Source organism: Panthera tigris, chromosome D1 (assembly GCF_018350195.1).
Source record: "Panthera tigris isolate Pti1 chromosome D1, P.tigris_Pti1_mat1.1, whole genome shotgun sequence".
Taxonomy (NCBI): Eukaryota; Metazoa; Chordata; class Mammalia; order Carnivora; family Felidae; genus Panthera; species Panthera tigris.
In genome coordinates, this window is record NC_056669.1 from 75,529,527 (window position 1) to 75,547,001 (window position 17,475).

Sequence of the window (17,475 nt, forward strand, 5' to 3'; positions counted from 1 at the left end):
AAAAATGCAGACTTAGGGGCCCACTGGGTTGTCTGATATATTAGATTTGGATGGGGTTGGGAAATGCGCATTTTAGCAAGGTCTTCAGGTGACTCATATGTACTGTACAATTTGAAAGCAATGGGGTCCTAGAGTCTAGGAGAGTGATGCCTGTGATCCTGGATCACACTTCACAAAATACTGCTCAGTGCATGAGGTAACTAGGAGAACAGATACTTGAGTGGCAGACCTCTGATAGAGATTAGAAACGTGCATAATGTAGTACCTAGAAATGGAGAAGTCTGCCTGGGGAGTCAGGGAGAGTCCCTGACGGTTCAAACCTGAAATCCCCTAGGACGTGAGGGCTTGTGGGGAGCTGTCAGCTTGCTGCGTCAAAGGCAGGTGGGTGGAAGTGAGGAGGAGCAGAGCAGACTTGTCAGCAAGGCTGTCTGGCCTAAATGACATCTTTGCCCTTGACAGTACATGGGTCTTGGGCAGGTAACCTTTCTCTCTGGATCTGCATTTTTGTCACTTGTAAAGTAGGAATAATAGTGTTCTTTATCCTACCTACCTCACGGGATTGCTGTAAGGAAGCCAGAAACAAAGGATATGGGAGCAGCTGGAAAAGTATAGCCTTCTACAAATAGAAGGTGCCTCAGTCACCTTTGTCACCTTTGAAACCTCTCTGTCATTTCAGTGGGCACCAATAAGCAAGTAGTTTCTTCTTTTTCCAGCAGATCTGTTATTCCCCTTAAGCTCAATCTGTGCTGAGGTCAGAATCTGTGATCTCTACATGATTGGCTCTTAGTGTAGGCCCCCAAATCAGCTCCTTTGCCCTCACAGCCAGCACATTGCAGAATGAGGGCATTATTTAACCCTTTGAGTGTGTTATGAGAGAAAGATGAATTCTTCCCTGCCATATCCTTGGAGACATGCACATACCTAAAGGCAGTAATTCACACTGGAGTATTTTTACGCACATTGTGCATATACATACATGCCATGACCACCCTCTACCTAGAGTGGCTTTGACTAAGACTGAAGAAGAGCTAAAACTAAAGACATGTGCCCATGAAAGTCAAACCCTGTGCATCTGGAAGTATTCAGGAATGGGGGATGGGGTGTGTGGAGGTTCCCAGGTGGATGGCTCGACGAGAAGCGTCCGTTAGACTCTCTTTGCCTCAGTGTTCTCACAGTCTCAGTGTTGGTGGATTCTTGGGTTAGGGCAGCAGTTGTCAGCCCAAGCTGCTATACATCAAATCACCTGGGGAACTGACAAATCAAGACATCCCTTAGGGTCCACATAAGACTAATTAAATCAGACAATTTAGGGATAGAGTCAAGGATCCATAGTTTTAAAGTGCCCCAGGAACCAAAGAACCACTAGGTTGGAGTTTGATCACACCTCTTATTAATTTAGATGCCCTTAACCATTTTTGGAATGGAATGCCCCCTCTCCTTGCCTGCATTTCTGCCATCCCAGTGGTCACCTCTACAAAGCTGTTCTCTGGGAGAATTCCACTCAAAAGCTGTTCATGGATTCACAACTAACAATTAGCTGCTGGAGTGCCCTCCTGGAACATTTTCTAGGATGTAGATTCTAGAATGCAGAAATACCTCAAGGTCATTCCCCAGACTTGCCTGTCCTTCCCAGATTGTGCCCAGGAGGGAGGTCACTTTTCAAGGGAGAACCTGCTGGAGGAGGACTGCTGGCTTGAATCAGGCTCCATGGGAAGTTTGCCTGGGGACTTCCATCAGGAACCATAGATGTCATGGTGATCAGTGTCCCACAGCTGTCCTCCGGGAGGGGCAGTAGTTCAGAAACAACATTCTCTTCAACAAACATATCCACTAATATTTGTGTGGCACCTTCACACTTAAATAACAGCTAGCACCACTTTCGACATGCCAAGCACTATGGGAACCCTTTTACTTGTATTACCAACACACAACAAGTCAACCCATGGCTTCTATTATTATTCCCATTTTACAGATGAAAAAGCTGGAGCTCAAGGTCATAGAGCTAACTCTATGGTAGACCTGGGATTTGAACCTAAGTTTGCCTGCCTCCCAAGGCCACGGTTCTAAAGCATCATGCCAAATGCTCCCCAGTCTACAAAGCAGCTTCATAAAAGATGTCCCTGCTGTTCCTAATAAGAGCCCTAAGAGTTCCAAGGGGCAGGTGACATGATTACCATTTTGCAGTTGAGAAAGTGAACTTGAAGAGACTGGAAGGGTCAGGCTGTAAATCGAAAGGTAGAACCAGCACTGAGATTTAGATGTCATGATTCCTGATTGCCTGCTCATCCAGGATTCCCGAAGGCTCCTTGGTCCAGCAGGTTCTGCCCCATCAGTCCTGGCAGAGTGACATCAGTCCATGTGTTCCCTAACTGTCTGTTAGGGACTGAGATTCCCTGGGCTAAAAAGAAAGCTTGTCCGAACAGTCGTTTGACTTAGTAGATCCACTTCTGGGGATCAATCTTAAGGGGGGAAATCAAAGACCCAGATAAGACTTATACATGATTATTCATTGTAGCCACATTTACAGTCTTGGAAAACACTAGAAACACTTAAATGTGTGACCAAAATCCAAGTAATTGTTGAATAATCCCATACTTCAAATAAACTGTAGTGCATCCATAGAATGAAGTATTCTGTAGTCATTAAACATGAATATTCATAAAACACGGGGAAATCCTCCCCCAAATACACAAAATGTTTACTGACAGGTTTGGGACCATATTTTCTTTTCTACCTTTTCTATCATGGACACATTTATTTTATAGCCAGAGTGTGTGTCTGTGTGTATATATACACACTTATATTCGTGTGTGTGCTTTTTTTTTTTTTTTGAAGCAAGCTGAGCATGTTGTCTAGACCAGGAATGTGGGAGAGGGTGCTCCTGGATTTGTGAAGTTTCCAGTCTGGTGGATGATAACCCAGGAAACATTAAAGGCAGAGTAATGGCATTTTACAGCTAAGCTCCTAGTTGACTGGTACAAACCATAAAAACTATGCAAGCTCTGAGCAGAGAGAGATCATGGACATTTTTCACTCTGATTATTCCCTGGGAGCATATGAACAGGCTGGACAGATTTTTATCTTATTCTTAGCAAGTGCTTTAAATTCCACTCCCATTGAAAACAATTTTTTTTAATGTTTATTTTTGAGAGATAGAAACAGAGCATGAGTGGTGGAGGAACAGAGAGAGAGGGAGACACAGAATCTGAAGCAGGCTCCAGGCTCTGAGTTGTCAGTGTAGAGCCTGACGTGGGGCTTGAACTCATGGACCACTAAATCATGACCTGATCTGAAGTCGGACACTTAACTGACTGAGCCACCCCGGCGCCCCAATCCCCCACTTTTTTAAAGCAAGTTTCCAATCTTCACTCTTTCTCTGTGCAGTCCCTCCATCTGTTCGCTGTGCTGTCTGCACATGACTGTGTTCCATTACTGAGGCCAGGCTCTCCCTTGTGGAAGTATTGGTCCTTCGGGGTCCTGGGGTGACTTAGAAAGGGCGGTGGTGGACTGACTTGCAGCAGTCAGGCTGCTCTTGAACTTGCTGCTCTTGAGTTCTCTTGAACTCACAAGTCATGAGTTCAGATGGTGGATATCCCAGACCCTTTCCCAAATGGCCATTCTGAGAAATGTTTAGAAAATGGAAAAATCCCTTCCCCTAGCGCAGTGTTCCACAAATAACCTCCAGGCTCAGCCTCTGTCCTCTAACTGCCCTACCATGTGATAGCGGGCCACTGGTCTCAGAGGAGGGATTGGATAGCTCACAGTTATGACTTTCAGTCATAGCGAGGAAGTGTTTATCCCATGGCCGGCTCAGCATTGCTAGGGTCATATCGCTCCAGGAGCCTGACTCACCACCGGGATGCCAGGGCCCTGTACCCCAGCCCCCCAGCCCTGGCTCTGTCCATTGTTAGAGGCTGGGCTTGCAGCATGTTTCTAAGGTGTAGGTTGTAAGACTGTCTTCCTTAGGAGGACTCAACCTTTCAGATGTCTAATGGAGAATAGCTAATCTATGCCCTGCCAACTGAGACCAGCGACTGTTCTGTGAAATTAGGAGCCGACTGGGTCATTTAAAATGGGAACAACAAAAATACCATTTCTATTCCTGGAATGGCTTAATTTTCATTAGAACTTTAATTAAATGATCCCTTTTCTCCCTGGTCTTTCGTGTGCTTTCATTTATTAATAATTGCCGGAGTAAAGAGAATCCCATTCGAACAGCTTCCAATTTAGCACGATCGTTATCGCTGTTCTTTGTTCAGGGTTGCTGGGCCGCGGAGGTCTGATGACACGGCCCATCCTTCCTCCACTGGCCCACCTGAAGGCGCTGCGCGCTGGGAAGCACGCTTCTGCCGCCCAATGGTGGGAAGGGACATTGCAGGAGGCTGGAGGCCGCAAGGAGCCCGCTGCAGTGACGCAGGAACAGCGTGACTTTGCACTGCCGCTGAGAGTAGGGATCCAGAGACGTCCGGGGAAGCTCTCTAGGGAAGCTGCCCGCATGACTCACAATGGCAATTCTGGAAGCAAGCGATTTGGCATTTGCCCGCGTGTTAGCGGTTTCTTCGGTCTTAGGGGATGGACGTACTTTTTGGCAGGAGGACAGGAGATCGCTTCTGCGCTTACTTACAGAAAAGGGCTGTGGATGGTCCTTTGTTGTCTTCATTCAGATTGCTGCTGGGGGAAACAAATGCTCCCTTTGTAAATATTTGATAATTAGGTCAGAACTCCTCCGGAACTCTGTTATTTGATTAGACTAAAGATAATATTGAATTCGAAGGTATTTTGAGGACTCTAAAATCAGAGGTTCTCAACTCCGGGAGATTTTTCAGGAGACATTTGATAATGTTTATAGATATTTTGGGTTATCACAACGAGGGTGGTGGGGTGGTGGTGGAGGGGCGGAGATGCTCCTGCCATCTAGTGGGCAGAGGTCAGCGATGCTGTTTATCCTGCAATGCACAGGAGAGCTCCCGGCAACAGAGAATTAATTATCTGGTCCAAAAAGTCAGTAGTACCCCTGTTGAAAACCCTGGTTTAAAGAACTAATCAGAGGGAATAGGGGCGCCTGGGTGGCTCAGTCAGTTAAGTGTCTGACTTCTGCTCAAGTCATGATCTCACAGTCCGTGAGTTCAAGGCCTGCATCAGAGTCTGTGCTGGCAGCTTAGAGCCTGGAGCCTGCTTCTGACTCTGTGTCTCCCTCTCTCTCTGCCCTTCCTCCGCTCATGCGCGCGCGCGCTCTCTCTCTCTCTCTCTCTTTTTCTCTCTCTCTCTCTCACACACACACACACACACACACAAATAAATAAACGTTAAAGAAAAAATAACTAATTAGAGGGAAGAGAGTCTTATAATTGTTATTTAAAAGTTTTTATATGATATAATGAGATATTCTGGAGGAACGAGCGGGAGGTGGTAGGTGATTTATGGCTGGCCAGTGAGATTGTGGGAGATGTCACTGAGGACTAGAGATGCCCACCCCATAAAAGTGTATGACAATGATGACTGAGTTATGGCTAAAATTTATTGAGTCCGGCAGCGCTCAAGGCATTGTGAGATTTTTTTTTTTCATTCCTGATATCACTTGCTTCGGTTATTGCAACAATCTTGTAAGCTAGATATAACAATTATCAGACAACAGAGGCTTGGACAGATAAAGGGACTCCTCTAACTCCTCTAAACTCTCGGGGCAGAGGAGCCTCTGAACCCATAGTCTTATCCACTTTACTGTTCCACAGGTAGTATGCATTAGGAGTCCATGCACCAGATTCAGGTGGCCCTGTGCTCTTTTTTTGTTGTAGTTTGGTCCACGACATTTAAAAATAATTTGACCTTATTTCCAACATTTTAAAATGGAGAGATTTCAGGGCACCTGGGTGGTTCAGTCAGCTGAGCGTCTGACTCTTGGTTTCCACTCAGGTCATGATCTCACAGTTCATGAGTTCAAGCCCTACATCAGGCACTGTCAGTGCCGAGCCTGCTTAGGATTCTCTCTCTCACTCTGCACCACCCCCCCCCCGCCCACTCTCTCTCTCTCTCAAAATAAATAAATAAACGTAAAAAGATAAAATAAAGTGGAGAGATTTCATGTAAATATCCAAATTTTCTGCATCTTTTGCCAGAACACAAGGAAAAGGCATGGCCCCTTTTGTCTGGAGTATCGTCTGGTTTGCCAGAGTCCCCACCTCTCCTTATCACCCTCTATTTTATGCCTTCATCATTTGTGTCACCAGCCTGGTTTATGAAGGTGTTCGAATCTATGATCCCTGCTCTCTGCTTCACAGTACAGTGGTTAAGAGCATGGCCCCCAAAGAAAGAATGCTTGTTTGCCTCCTGGTTTTGCTGTATGACCTTGGCAAGCACCTGCTCTTCTCTGTGCCTGTTTCTTTATCTGCAGCATAGACAATGACAATACCTACCTCATGGGGTGATGTGAGGCTTGAATCAGTCCGTGCATATAAAGCACTTACAAAGGTACATGGTATGTGCCCTGTGTTAGCCATTGTTATCATTACTTTTCACTCCTTTGTAAAATAGTATTTTTGGGGATAAAACAGTATCCTGGCGGACTCTATTTAAACTGCCAAGTGATGGGTATTTCTAAGGCTGTCAGAGAGGCATTGTAATATAGTCAGAAAGACTTCAGCTTCTTCCTATTTGAAATAGCATACTAATATACACCTCCCAAGGTTGATGAGGATTTGATGGGATAGTCCTTGTTAAAGTGTCCAGGGGAGTGCCTGACCTACTATGATCCACGTGGTGAGTCCCCCCTCCCCATCCCACCCGAGGTCAGGCCTTCTCAGCCTCGAAACCCTGGACATTTTGACTGGATAATTCTCTGTTGTGGGGGGCTGGCCTGTACATTGTAAGATATTTAGCAGTATCAGTAGCCTGTACCCGCTAGATGCCCATAGCATCCTATTCCCTAGATATGGCAACTAAAAACGTCTCCAGACATTGCCAAGTGCCCCGTGGGGGACAAATTCATCCCCAATTGAGAAGCACCGTGTTAGGTCTTGTCACAGGCTTACAAGCACATGGCATGGTCTCTGCCTCCTCAAACCCACGTGTGTGTGTGGAAGGCAGACGCAGCATGTATCTTAAGGCACTTACCGTCTGTCAGCCATGTGCCAGGCGGCGGGTTCAAGGTGAACTCATTAGTAAGCCTCCTGTGGTAGTCCTTCAGAAGGTTTGCTTATGTCTGATTCAATTTCAGATTGCAGATTTGAATTTTCAAATTTCAGTTACAGATTCGTTTCTGCAAGCCATTTGTTTCTTATGGAGTCCTAGGATCTGGATTTGAATCCCAATGCTCTTCCTTATTGGCTGTGTGATTTGAGTAGAGTTACTTAACTCCTCTGAGCCTTTTTCCTCACTTTAAAAATGGAGGTAATAGGGGTGCCTGGGTGGCTCAGTCGGTTAAGCCTCTGACTTTGGCTCAGGTCATGATCTCGTGGTTCGTGAGTTTGAGCCCGGTGTCAGGCTCTGTGCTGACAGCTCAGAGCCTGGAGTTTACTTCAGATTCTGTGTCTCCTGCTCTCTCTGCCCTCCCCAACTCATGCTGTGTGTGTGTGTGTGTGTGTGTGTGTGTGTGTGTGAGAGAGAGAGAGAGAGAGTGAGTGAGTGTGTGTTTGTGTGTGTCTCGAAAATAAAAATAAACATTAGGAAAAAATGGACGTAATAGCACTTACCTGTAGGCTGTTGTGAACATTAATGAGATAACCATGCAAAATGTGTAGCATGGCTCCTGCCACATAGGGAGTTCTCCATAAATGACAAGCTTTGTTAGCACAGGGCACTGCTGTGGGTCCTGCAGGCTCTGGGATGACTAAAACATAATCCTGGGGTTCATCTGCACCTGACAGATGCACCTTTGTTCAGGTAACACTTTCCAGGTTAGTCTCTAGCATTTGGCAAATACTTTTGGCTCTTGTTCTTCAGTTGCTAGAGAGAGGAGAGAGATGTGTGTAATTTCTGTACAGATTTCACTGTGTCTGTCCCATCTTCTTCTAAATAGATTCTTGTGTCATCAGCGACCATCCCAAAGTACAGATCAAGAACTCCACTTTCTGCATGACTGCCTATCCCAACTTGACAATGGTTAACTTCACCAGCCAGGCCAATAAGACGTTTGTCAGTGGAAGTGAAGAGTACTTCAAGTAAGACTTTTTTTTTTAAATAAACTTGCTAAGGGAAACCCAGTGAATTAATGAATTTTCAAGTTGTGGTCCAAGGTGTGGGTGGTCCAAGGGATGAGCTGCCTCCGTCTGCGCCCTCTGTATCTACTCGAGTGATCTGGGAGGAAGTCTTCTTCCCTGGTTGGACTTCTGAGAGCAAATTGTTGTGTTTCTTGGCTTTGGAGAGGGGACGTGATTGCATGCTCTTGGGAACAGAACTGGTATTGCTGTCACTCCTGGTGTTGGTGACAGAACACTGCAAAACCTTCAGCCAACGTGACTGAAGCAGACCTTCACTGAACTAGGTTTTGTTTATTTTACTTTGTTATTTTATTATTTATTATTTTTATTTATTTTTAAATATAATCTATTGCCAAATTGGCTAACATACAGTGTATACAGTGTGCTCGTGGTTTTGGGGGTAGATTCCTGTGATTCATCGCTTACATACAACACCCAGTGCTCATCCCAACAAGTGCCCTCCTCAATGCCCACCACCCATTTTCCCCTCTCCCCTGTACCCCATCAACCCTCAGTTTGTTTTCTGTATTTAAGACTCTCTTATTGTTTGCCTCCCTTGTTTATTTGTGTTTTTTTCCTTCCATCTAAACTTGGGAAGGGAGGCAAAAAGTAAGAAAACAGTCATAATTTAGTTTAAAGAAGAACACTCTCTCTTTTTATTTTTTTATTTTTAAAAAATTTTTAACGTTTATTTATTTTTGAGACAGAGAGAGACAGAGCATGAACAGGGGAGGGGCAGAGAGAGAGGGAGACCCAGAATCTGAAACAGGATCCAGGCTCTGAGCTGTCAGCACAGAGCCCGACGCGGGGCTCGAACTCACGGACCGTGAGATCGTGACCTGAGCTGAAGTTGGACGCTTAACTGACTGAGCCACCCAGGCGCCCCTCTCTCTCTCTTTTTAAAAACAGTTTTGCCTTACTTTTGTACTTTTTACATTCTTTTTTTTTTTTTCAGTCTTTGAGGATTAAAGTTAAGGAATAGTAGGAAATCCTTAGCCACCATAGGAGGATTTAATAAAATTTATGGAATCATTTATTAAGGGAGATAAATGTAGACAGGGTTCAGTGGAGGGTAAGTAAGGAATGTTCTCCAGTTAAAGCTTTATGTCGGGGTTGTAAACTCGGATGTGCCCGGGGGCTTGGCAGGGAGGTTTTAAAATACAAACTGATGATGGAAAATGGTGGGGACAGTGGCAAACTGGAGAGCCCGTCTGCCACATGAGAGGGAGGCTGCTCCGCTCCAAGTGTCATTTGGAAAGGCAGGCCGGTGCTGCTAGAGCTTGCATTCTGTAAGACAAGTCGGAAATAAAATCTGAATTTCTTACGTGTGTCTCCCATTTTAGAGGTTAGCAAATTCATTCAAATAAAACACTGGGGCCAAATGAAATCCCCATATCAGTGGGCCCCTGGTTTGTGGCCTTTATTTAGATAGTAAGAAGTGGTCTCCACTACCTCTCCCAATAGCCATTAGTTCCGATTCCAGGTTCTCTCTCCTGTGTGCACTCAGAGGGGTCATGGTTGTTTCCTGCAGAACAGAAGTGAGAGTTAGACTGAATGATAACCTAATCCCTTTTGAAGATAATGTAGGAGCAGAGAGAGTGGGTCACCCCGATCACTGGGAAACTGGGTCTTGACTTGGTGGTTAGGTGAAATCTGATCACATAATCCATGTGGTTAGGTATATGGTACAATGATTTGTGAATATGTTTTTGGTGGTCTTTACTATTCTCTGGGACTAGTCTTTATTTCCAAGAGGATTTGTTATCAGGAGCCATTTGGGAGGTCCCTCGTTAAAGCATGGGCTAGTTGACATGGCCAAGATGCTGTGGAACGGTTGCCTCGATGGTTTACCCATCTGGGGAGTGGGGACATGGGGGAGGACTTTTTATTGCTTGGGAGACATGGTCCCTAAGTTTGGGGAGTCTAGGCCAGTTCCACACTTGGCCACTTTTACCAAGCTCTTGAGCCCAGGTTGCCCCAGGGGTTGAGACCGAAAGAGGCTGGGGCTGTGCCACTGTGGAGTATGGCCATCTCTGTTCCCAAAAGCAGGGCTATGCGCTGCCAAATAGCCTCCCAAGTGCATACCCGCTAGCTGCCAGAGGGCACCGCTGCCAGCTAGGCCAGGAGTGGAGCCACCACCTTCACGTCCCTGTGCAGGTCAGGACACCCTGGGCCGACATTTCTGCAGTCCTGTCCAGTCTGGATTCTGGCTGGCCCTTTGTTCAGGTCACAGAAAGCTACAAGCGCAGCAGCTTCATCCAGGGTGCAGGACTTGATCGTTGCAGAGCTGAAGGGATTGTCTGAGTCATGACTCAGTGTCCCTACAGCTACCTCGTGTCACCAGGAGGGGGGAGGGGACTGCTTGTGCCAGAACCCCCAATGCCCTTGGACTTGCACTTGTACTGGGGCAGCTCCCGATGGCAGTAGAGCTGACTTAGCCTTGCTCAGAGGCTGCCAGGGCCATAATGGGCTTCCCACAACATAATTAGAAACCCAGTAAATCCAACTGGCCTCTGTGCTAATGTATGGGCTTGAACCCAGATCGGCACATCCCTCACCCTCATCTCATCAGGTCTCTAACCAGGACGGTATGAGTGCTGGGGTTTATTCAAGGCTCCTGGCTCTGCTGGGAGATAAAAGCCTGCAGACTCTCACCTCCCTCCCTCCTCCTTCCCCTCCCTGATCTCTCTTTCTACCTCTTAGGTACTTTGTGCTGAAGATTTCTGCTGGAATTGAATATCCTGGGGAGATCAGGTGGCCACTAGCCTTCTGCCTCTTCCTGGCTTGGGTGATTGTGTATGCATCCCTGGCAAAAGGAATCAAGACTTCAGGAAAAGTAAGAACTTGTATTTATCTTAAAAAGTCTGGGACTCCCAGGGGTGGTTGTGTTATGGAGCCGCAAAAGAGCCAGGAGACGTGGGGATAAATTCTGACTTTGGCCCTGAGTGGCTCTGGGACCTTGGGCAAGTGACTTCACCCTTGCCTTTAAAATGGGATAAATAGCATGTTTCTTTCAGGGCTGTTTTAAGGATCAAATGAGACAAATACACACAGAGCTCCTGAGTGATGGTGTGGTTGCTGATTAGTTTCCTTCCTCTCCTGTCGGGGGCTGCCACTTTGTTCACCAGATGGGATCTACCTCGCATGATTGAGTCACTCTCCCTAAACTCCAGAATTAGTGCCGCTGGCTTTTTGCTTCTTGGTCTGGCTGCCTGGTCAGTTATTGCTTCTGCTGAGAAGCTGGAAAAAGATCAAAAGTGTGAAGTGGATTCCCTCTCCTCACTCCCACCAGCATATTTTGGACTTTTCACACCCTTTTTGCGACCCTCAGCCCAACACTCTTCCACTCCGCGTGCCCAGAGCACTAAATGGGGACAGTCCTGACGGTGAGATTTTGGTTGAGCGAATTCTTGGCCGCTCTTGCTGATTAGTGGCTTGGCCAGCCCTTTGGAGACATTGGAATTCCCACCCCGAGCTCAGTTCCAAGGCACAGAAGGCAAGGAGTCCAGGAAACCTCAGGACACACTGGACGTTCTTGTAAGGGTCACGTTATTTTCCCTCATTTTCCTGCCGCTTTGGGAAGAACCCCATTAAACAGTTAACCAGTCACTCAATGATAACCAATGATACTTAATCATCCTCAGAGTCCATTTGTGTGGCTTGGGATGAAACCCGATGTGCCTTTAAGGCCCAAGGAATGAGAATGTGGTGGTGGGCTCAGACCATAGGTTGTGGAGTTGATTTGGTCTGGGTGTCCCAGCCAGGGCTTACGGTGGTGATATCCAAACAACCCACTTTGGAAGGATCAGGCCTCAAGGGCACATGAGTCTTTGTCACCTCCCACCTCCCAGGCAGGCCTCACACCCCCCACCAGGCACCCAAACTTGGCACCCATCAGTACAGAGGGGAGTCTGTCTTCTTCCTGGGTGCATGGTCGTGCTCATAGGTACCTTTTGATAACAACTCTTTCTGCTGCCCTCCCTGTAATCTGGGACCACAGGGACTTGAACTGTAGACCCCCACAGGATTGTCAGGATTACAGGAGGTAATTGGTACACCTAAAATCACATAAGGTTGGGGGAGAAGCAGACTGGGGGTGAAGAGACCTGGGTTCTAGTCCTTTGGAACTTCTCATGGTGTTTGCTGTATAGGAACATCTCTGCTTGGGCTCTGGCTGAGGTTCTGATTTGCTCTTAGCTTTTATTTGTTTTTCTGCTAAAGTGAAAAGCAGAAACCTAACTATTGCAGAAGTCCTCAGTTTCCCCATTTTTAGAGTAAAGGCAATCAGGCTGGGTGATGTCTAAGACATCTGTCTGAACACTTGCTAGGTGAGCTGACCTCAGTTTTCCCCTCTGACCTCAGTGTTCCCTTCTGTAAAATGAGAGTTAGGATCAGATGACTCCCAAGGAGCCTGCTGGGTTAGACTAGATTGTTCTTCTAGGGCAGCAGGAAGATGGGGGAAATGTTGACATGACCCTCACAACAATGGCTGGCGTGTCCTGAGGTTCCCGAACTCCTTGCCTTCTGTGGCTTGGAACCAAGCCAAGTGACTGCTTAGCAAGAGAGGCCAAGTGTTCTTCAAACAAAATCTCACTGGCAGGATTGTCACTTACAACTCGAGACAGGACAACCTCAGCTTGGTTGAAGTGGCCAGACAGGTCTCTAGCAGACAGTCTCTAGCAGGATAAGCTAGAAGGGGTGACTGCAGGAGAAGAGGTGATGGGTGAGGAGGGAGAACAGTGGCCCTGTTGGTGACCTGGGGAAGGATGGCCTGCTGGCTCTAGAGTCAGATCAGTCTGAGTTCAAATCCTGCCCCTATCGCTTTCTCATTGTGTAATTCTGGACCAACTATTTGGCCCATGGAACCTCAGTTTCTGCATCTGTAAATTGGGAAAAACAGTACTTACCGCATAGGACTGTTACAAGGATTAAATGAGATCATATATGTATATGTATAATACCTGGTATCTGGTCAGCTCTTCACTAGCATTAGCTTTTCTCATCTTTGTTATTATGAATGACTGATGTCTTGAGGGGCCACTGCAGCACTCTGACATCCTGGTAGCTGTGGTGGGGAAATGGGAAGAGAAAGGGAGCTTTGTGGAACACTGTGTGCCAGGCACTACGCTAACTGCTACACACGCATTAGTTCATTCGATCTGCACAACAGCAGATTGAATAAATAAGGACATTTATTCCCATTTTATGTATAGAGAAGGTGAGGCACATCAAGGTAGAGGAAATTGCCTGAGGTCACACAGCTTTTAAGTGGCAGTGGTGGGATTTGAACCTACCTCTGTTTCCCTTTAAAGCCTGGACTCTTTCCACTACACAACATCATTTCCCCAGGAGGGGCAATGTTAGGAAGATATGGGAATACAGAATTGTGGAGCCATCTGTTTGCACAGAGGGGATAAAAGTCCCCCTGCTGGGAGCCAGGACCCTTGTACTCCCACCCCATCTCTGCCACCATCAGCTGTCATTGCCAGGAGGGCAAGTCACAGAGGCATCCAGGCCTCAGTTTCCACATCTACAAACTCAAGGGTCAGATTGAATATTCTCCAAGACCCTGTTAGCTTTGTTAGTCCATGATTTTTTAGGACAGTGTTATAGCTAGAATTTAGTCCTTGGTGCTAGATTTTACAGGTTTTCTGGAATGGGAATTTTTGAGGAGCCCTGAGCAGGTAAGCTTTTCTTTTAGATCTGCTAACTTATCATTCTGCTTCATGGAGAACAGATGCCAACTAAGGATCACTGATCATTTTTTTTAAATGAGGAATGCCACCAGAAATAATGAATCACAATTTATTACCCTGCTCTGGGGTGTGCAGACATTGGTCATGGAGCATCGTTTGGAAGCCAAGGTGAATGCTGACGCTCCTCATTATGACAGGCTCCTTTGTGATTGAAATTCCACGAAGACTGTCATTTCTAAGCAACAGAGATGTCCACCTTCTCCCGCAGCAAGAGGAGCTCAGTTCCTCTTGTTCAGGGCCGTCAGAGACAAGAATGGTCTGCTGCTTCCTAGGAGATCTCCTAGGAATGGGTCTCCCATTGAGGAGCTAGAATTCCAAGGGCAGGGGTGACAGCAGGCAGCCAGAGGGTCAAATGCATCCCATCTGACCTTGGGCCGCTCTGCGTGAGAGTTATGGCAACAACACAAAGTAGCCTAATTAGCTAGCTGGTGGGACCTTACCTGACCACCTGGTTGGGGCTCCTGCTGCGAGGCGGATGCTGCCAGGTGTCTGGGCAGCAGGCTCAGATCAACTAGTCATTGCCACTCCTGCCAAATATAACTCGTTACCGTTGGAGCTTAATTCCTCTGACAATACATTCTGAAAACAAGTGTGTTCTGAGCCCCCTTCCCCCAACACAAGCTGTGCATAAAGCCTCCATGTACACCGGACTCACACTTGAGTCGAAATCCCCAGGATGTATAAACCAAACTGTGGGCCCTTTCAGTTCACCCAGATCACCGGCTCCGCAGTGACGTCATCCTCCCACAAACCAGGGCCTGGAGCTGGGTGAGGCCAGCAAGTGCCTAGGGTGGCAAAATTGGAGGTGGCACTCACTCTCAGGCTCCTGCGTGTGTGGGATTGGCCCCTGGGAGTGAGTGCCTCCTTAAATATTACACCTTTAGTGCTTTCTCTTGCCTCACCTTAGTCCCGGCTCTGCCCCACCCACTTGTGATCTTGTGGCCTTTGAGGGAAGAACAAAGGCTTTGGAATTAGAAAGCTTTAGCTGTGGATCTTGGCTCCAGCTGGGAGACCTTAAGTGAGATATTTAACCCCTTGTGAAATACTTACTCTGAGTCTCAGTTTCATCTTCTGCAAAATGGGACTACTAACAGCTGATTTGTAGAGGGAACTCCAGAAACAGTCACGTCTACACAGTCTCCCGTAGTCAGATGAGAGCAGATGTCTCAGCTGGGTAGACTGCTGCCAGTCTGGCGGTTTTCTTCTGCCGGCCCCTGCTGTCCAAATCACCTCTTCTCCCCTGCCTCCTTCCATCCTCACTTCCCACTAGCCCCGTGGTCAGGAGGTGAAACGGATATTCCTTAGTTGTGGACTGCCCTACTGTCTTGGTGGGGTGGGGAGTTCAGACTGGTCAGGATCATCCCTGCACCCAGCCCCATCCCATAGCCTGGAGGACAGTCCAGCCCTCCTGAGGCAGGCGATTTTCTCCTGAGATGTCAGATACCTTTGGGTTTCACAATGGTCTGTGTGTGGAAGGATTTCGCTTCATGGGAAAGAGAGAGGTGCGTTTGGTGGGGTTGGGAGGAGGTGGGCTGCCCTCCCCCATAGCCCCCTAGTAATCATGTTGTCCAGGCAAGGGCAGCGGGGAGGCCGCAGAGGCCCCCTGGTCAGTGGAGGCAGCAGTGCAGAAAAAGGACACCCGTCTCTGGTCTGTAGCCAGAAGGAAAGAGTTGACCTTGATGGTAGGTTGGGTTTAGAGGAAGCAGTCGCTTCTGCTGTTTCTTTAACCTACAGCTTTTGGACAGTGGCAGCTCTACCCTTTCAGCTCCTGAGGCCAGAAACATTGGGCTCATCCCTGACTCCTCTCTCTCTTCTCGTTCCACACTGAATCAGCAGGAAATTCTGTAGCTCTTCCAGCAAAATAAAATCTGGTGTCTGAGCATTTCTCCCAGCGGCACTGAAACACCCTGGGTGGAGTCATCACGGTCCCCGGGACAAGGAGTACAGCCCAGCCTCCTAGCTCCTGGCCAGGCATCTACTCTTGCGCCCTGCTGTATACTCGAAGTGTAGCAACTGGATGCTGCTGGAAATGTTAGATCTGTTACCCCTCCATCCAAATCTCTGCAGTAGCTCCCCATTTCCCACAGTAAAGGCCCCACGAAGCTCTACATGATCTGTCCCCACTCCCTGCCCCCACCTCTCTGACTTCCTCTCCTACTTGTGCTCCTGCCAGCCACACTGGCCTCCTTGCTGTTACTAGAAGTCAGGAACACTCCTTACTGCAGCCGTTCCCTCTGTCTAGAATGCTCTCCCACATATCTAGTTGGGTCACTCTCACTTCCTTCAAGTCCTGGCCAACCTCTCAATGAGGCCTTCCCTGCCCATTTCAATATGGCCTTCTTCCCAACCGTCCTCCCCAGCACACCCCACCCTCCTTCTACCCTGCTCTACTTTCTCTTTTCTCCAGTACACTCACTACCTTGTAACCTGCCACAGATAATATGATTATGACCACTATTGGCTAGGGAGATCCTAGCTAGAATGTCAGCTATTTGAGGCCAGGGGCCTTTGCTGGATTTACTGATCTACCCAAATGCTTAATGAAATGACCCTGAGATAGATTGGTGTGTGTGTGTGTGTGTGTGTGTGTGTGTGTGTGTGTGTGTGTATATATATATATATATATATATATATATATATATATATTTAAGTTTATCTTGAGAGAGAGAGAGAAAGCATGAGCAGAGGAGGGACAGAGAGAGAGAGGGAGAAAGAGAATCCCAGGGAGCCTCTGCACTGTCAGTGTAAGAACTCACAAACCGTGACATCATGACCTGAGCGGAAGTTGGCTGCTTAAGAGACTGAGCCACTCAGGCGCCCCAACCCCAAGAGTTATATCTTAATCTCAATCCTAACCTTCCCTTGGGGCGCGTGGGTGGCTCAGTCGGTTAAGTGTCCAACTTCAGCTCAGGTCACGATCTCACGGTTAGCGGGTTCGAGCCCCACGTCGGGCTCTGTGCTGACAGCTCAGAGCCTGGAACCTGCTTCGGATTCTGTGTCTCCCTCTCTCTCTGCCCCTCCCCCACTCACACTCTGTCTCTGTCTCTTGAAAATAAATAAATGTTAAAAAAAAAAATCCTAACCTTCCCTCAACCCACCTCTGCAAGTCCCTTAATCAGTCCTCATCCCCTGAAAACCCAGTGCCTGCTGGTCCTGCCATTCTGGAGCCCCCCGCCAGGTCCTGGAGTCTGTGCAGCCAGTGCGTGGTGGTGTCTCTGTTTCTCTCCCAGGGCACAGGGGTCCCAGGTACCCTGGGGGGAGGGCTACAGGTGGGAATGCGGGAATGGGGAGGCTCTGGACCAACAGTGCTTGCCTAGCTGGCTGTATGCACCCACGTCAAGGATCAGAGAGGGTTTGGGGGGAGTCTCATCCTTGTAAGATCTTTTGATGCATTCTGGGGACTCAACTGGCTTGTGAGCAGAGGGTTGTCAGTGTTATTAAATTTAGGATTGGCATAATTCCCGAGTAAGACAGAAGTGTTGCTTCTGTTTCCACTACAACTTTGTGTGAATCATCCCATTGTA

The 17,475-nt window shown here is 47.6% G+C and overlaps 1 protein-coding gene across 2 annotated transcripts in view; it reads left to right on the top strand.

Moving 5' to 3' along the window:
- The window catches only part of SLC6A5 (solute carrier family 6 member 5), a 64,913-nt gene that overhangs the window by 17,482 nt on the left and 29,956 nt on the right, over positions 1-17,475 (top strand). For both annotated transcript variants that reach the window (XM_042959191.1, XM_042959192.1), the window contains 2 exons: positions 8,015-8,156; positions 10,899-11,031. In XM_042959191.1, the coding sequence (XP_042815125.1) occupies positions 8,015-8,156; positions 10,899-11,031 (275 nt within the window). The remainder of the gene's footprint in view (positions 1-8,014; positions 8,157-10,898; positions 11,032-17,475) is intronic.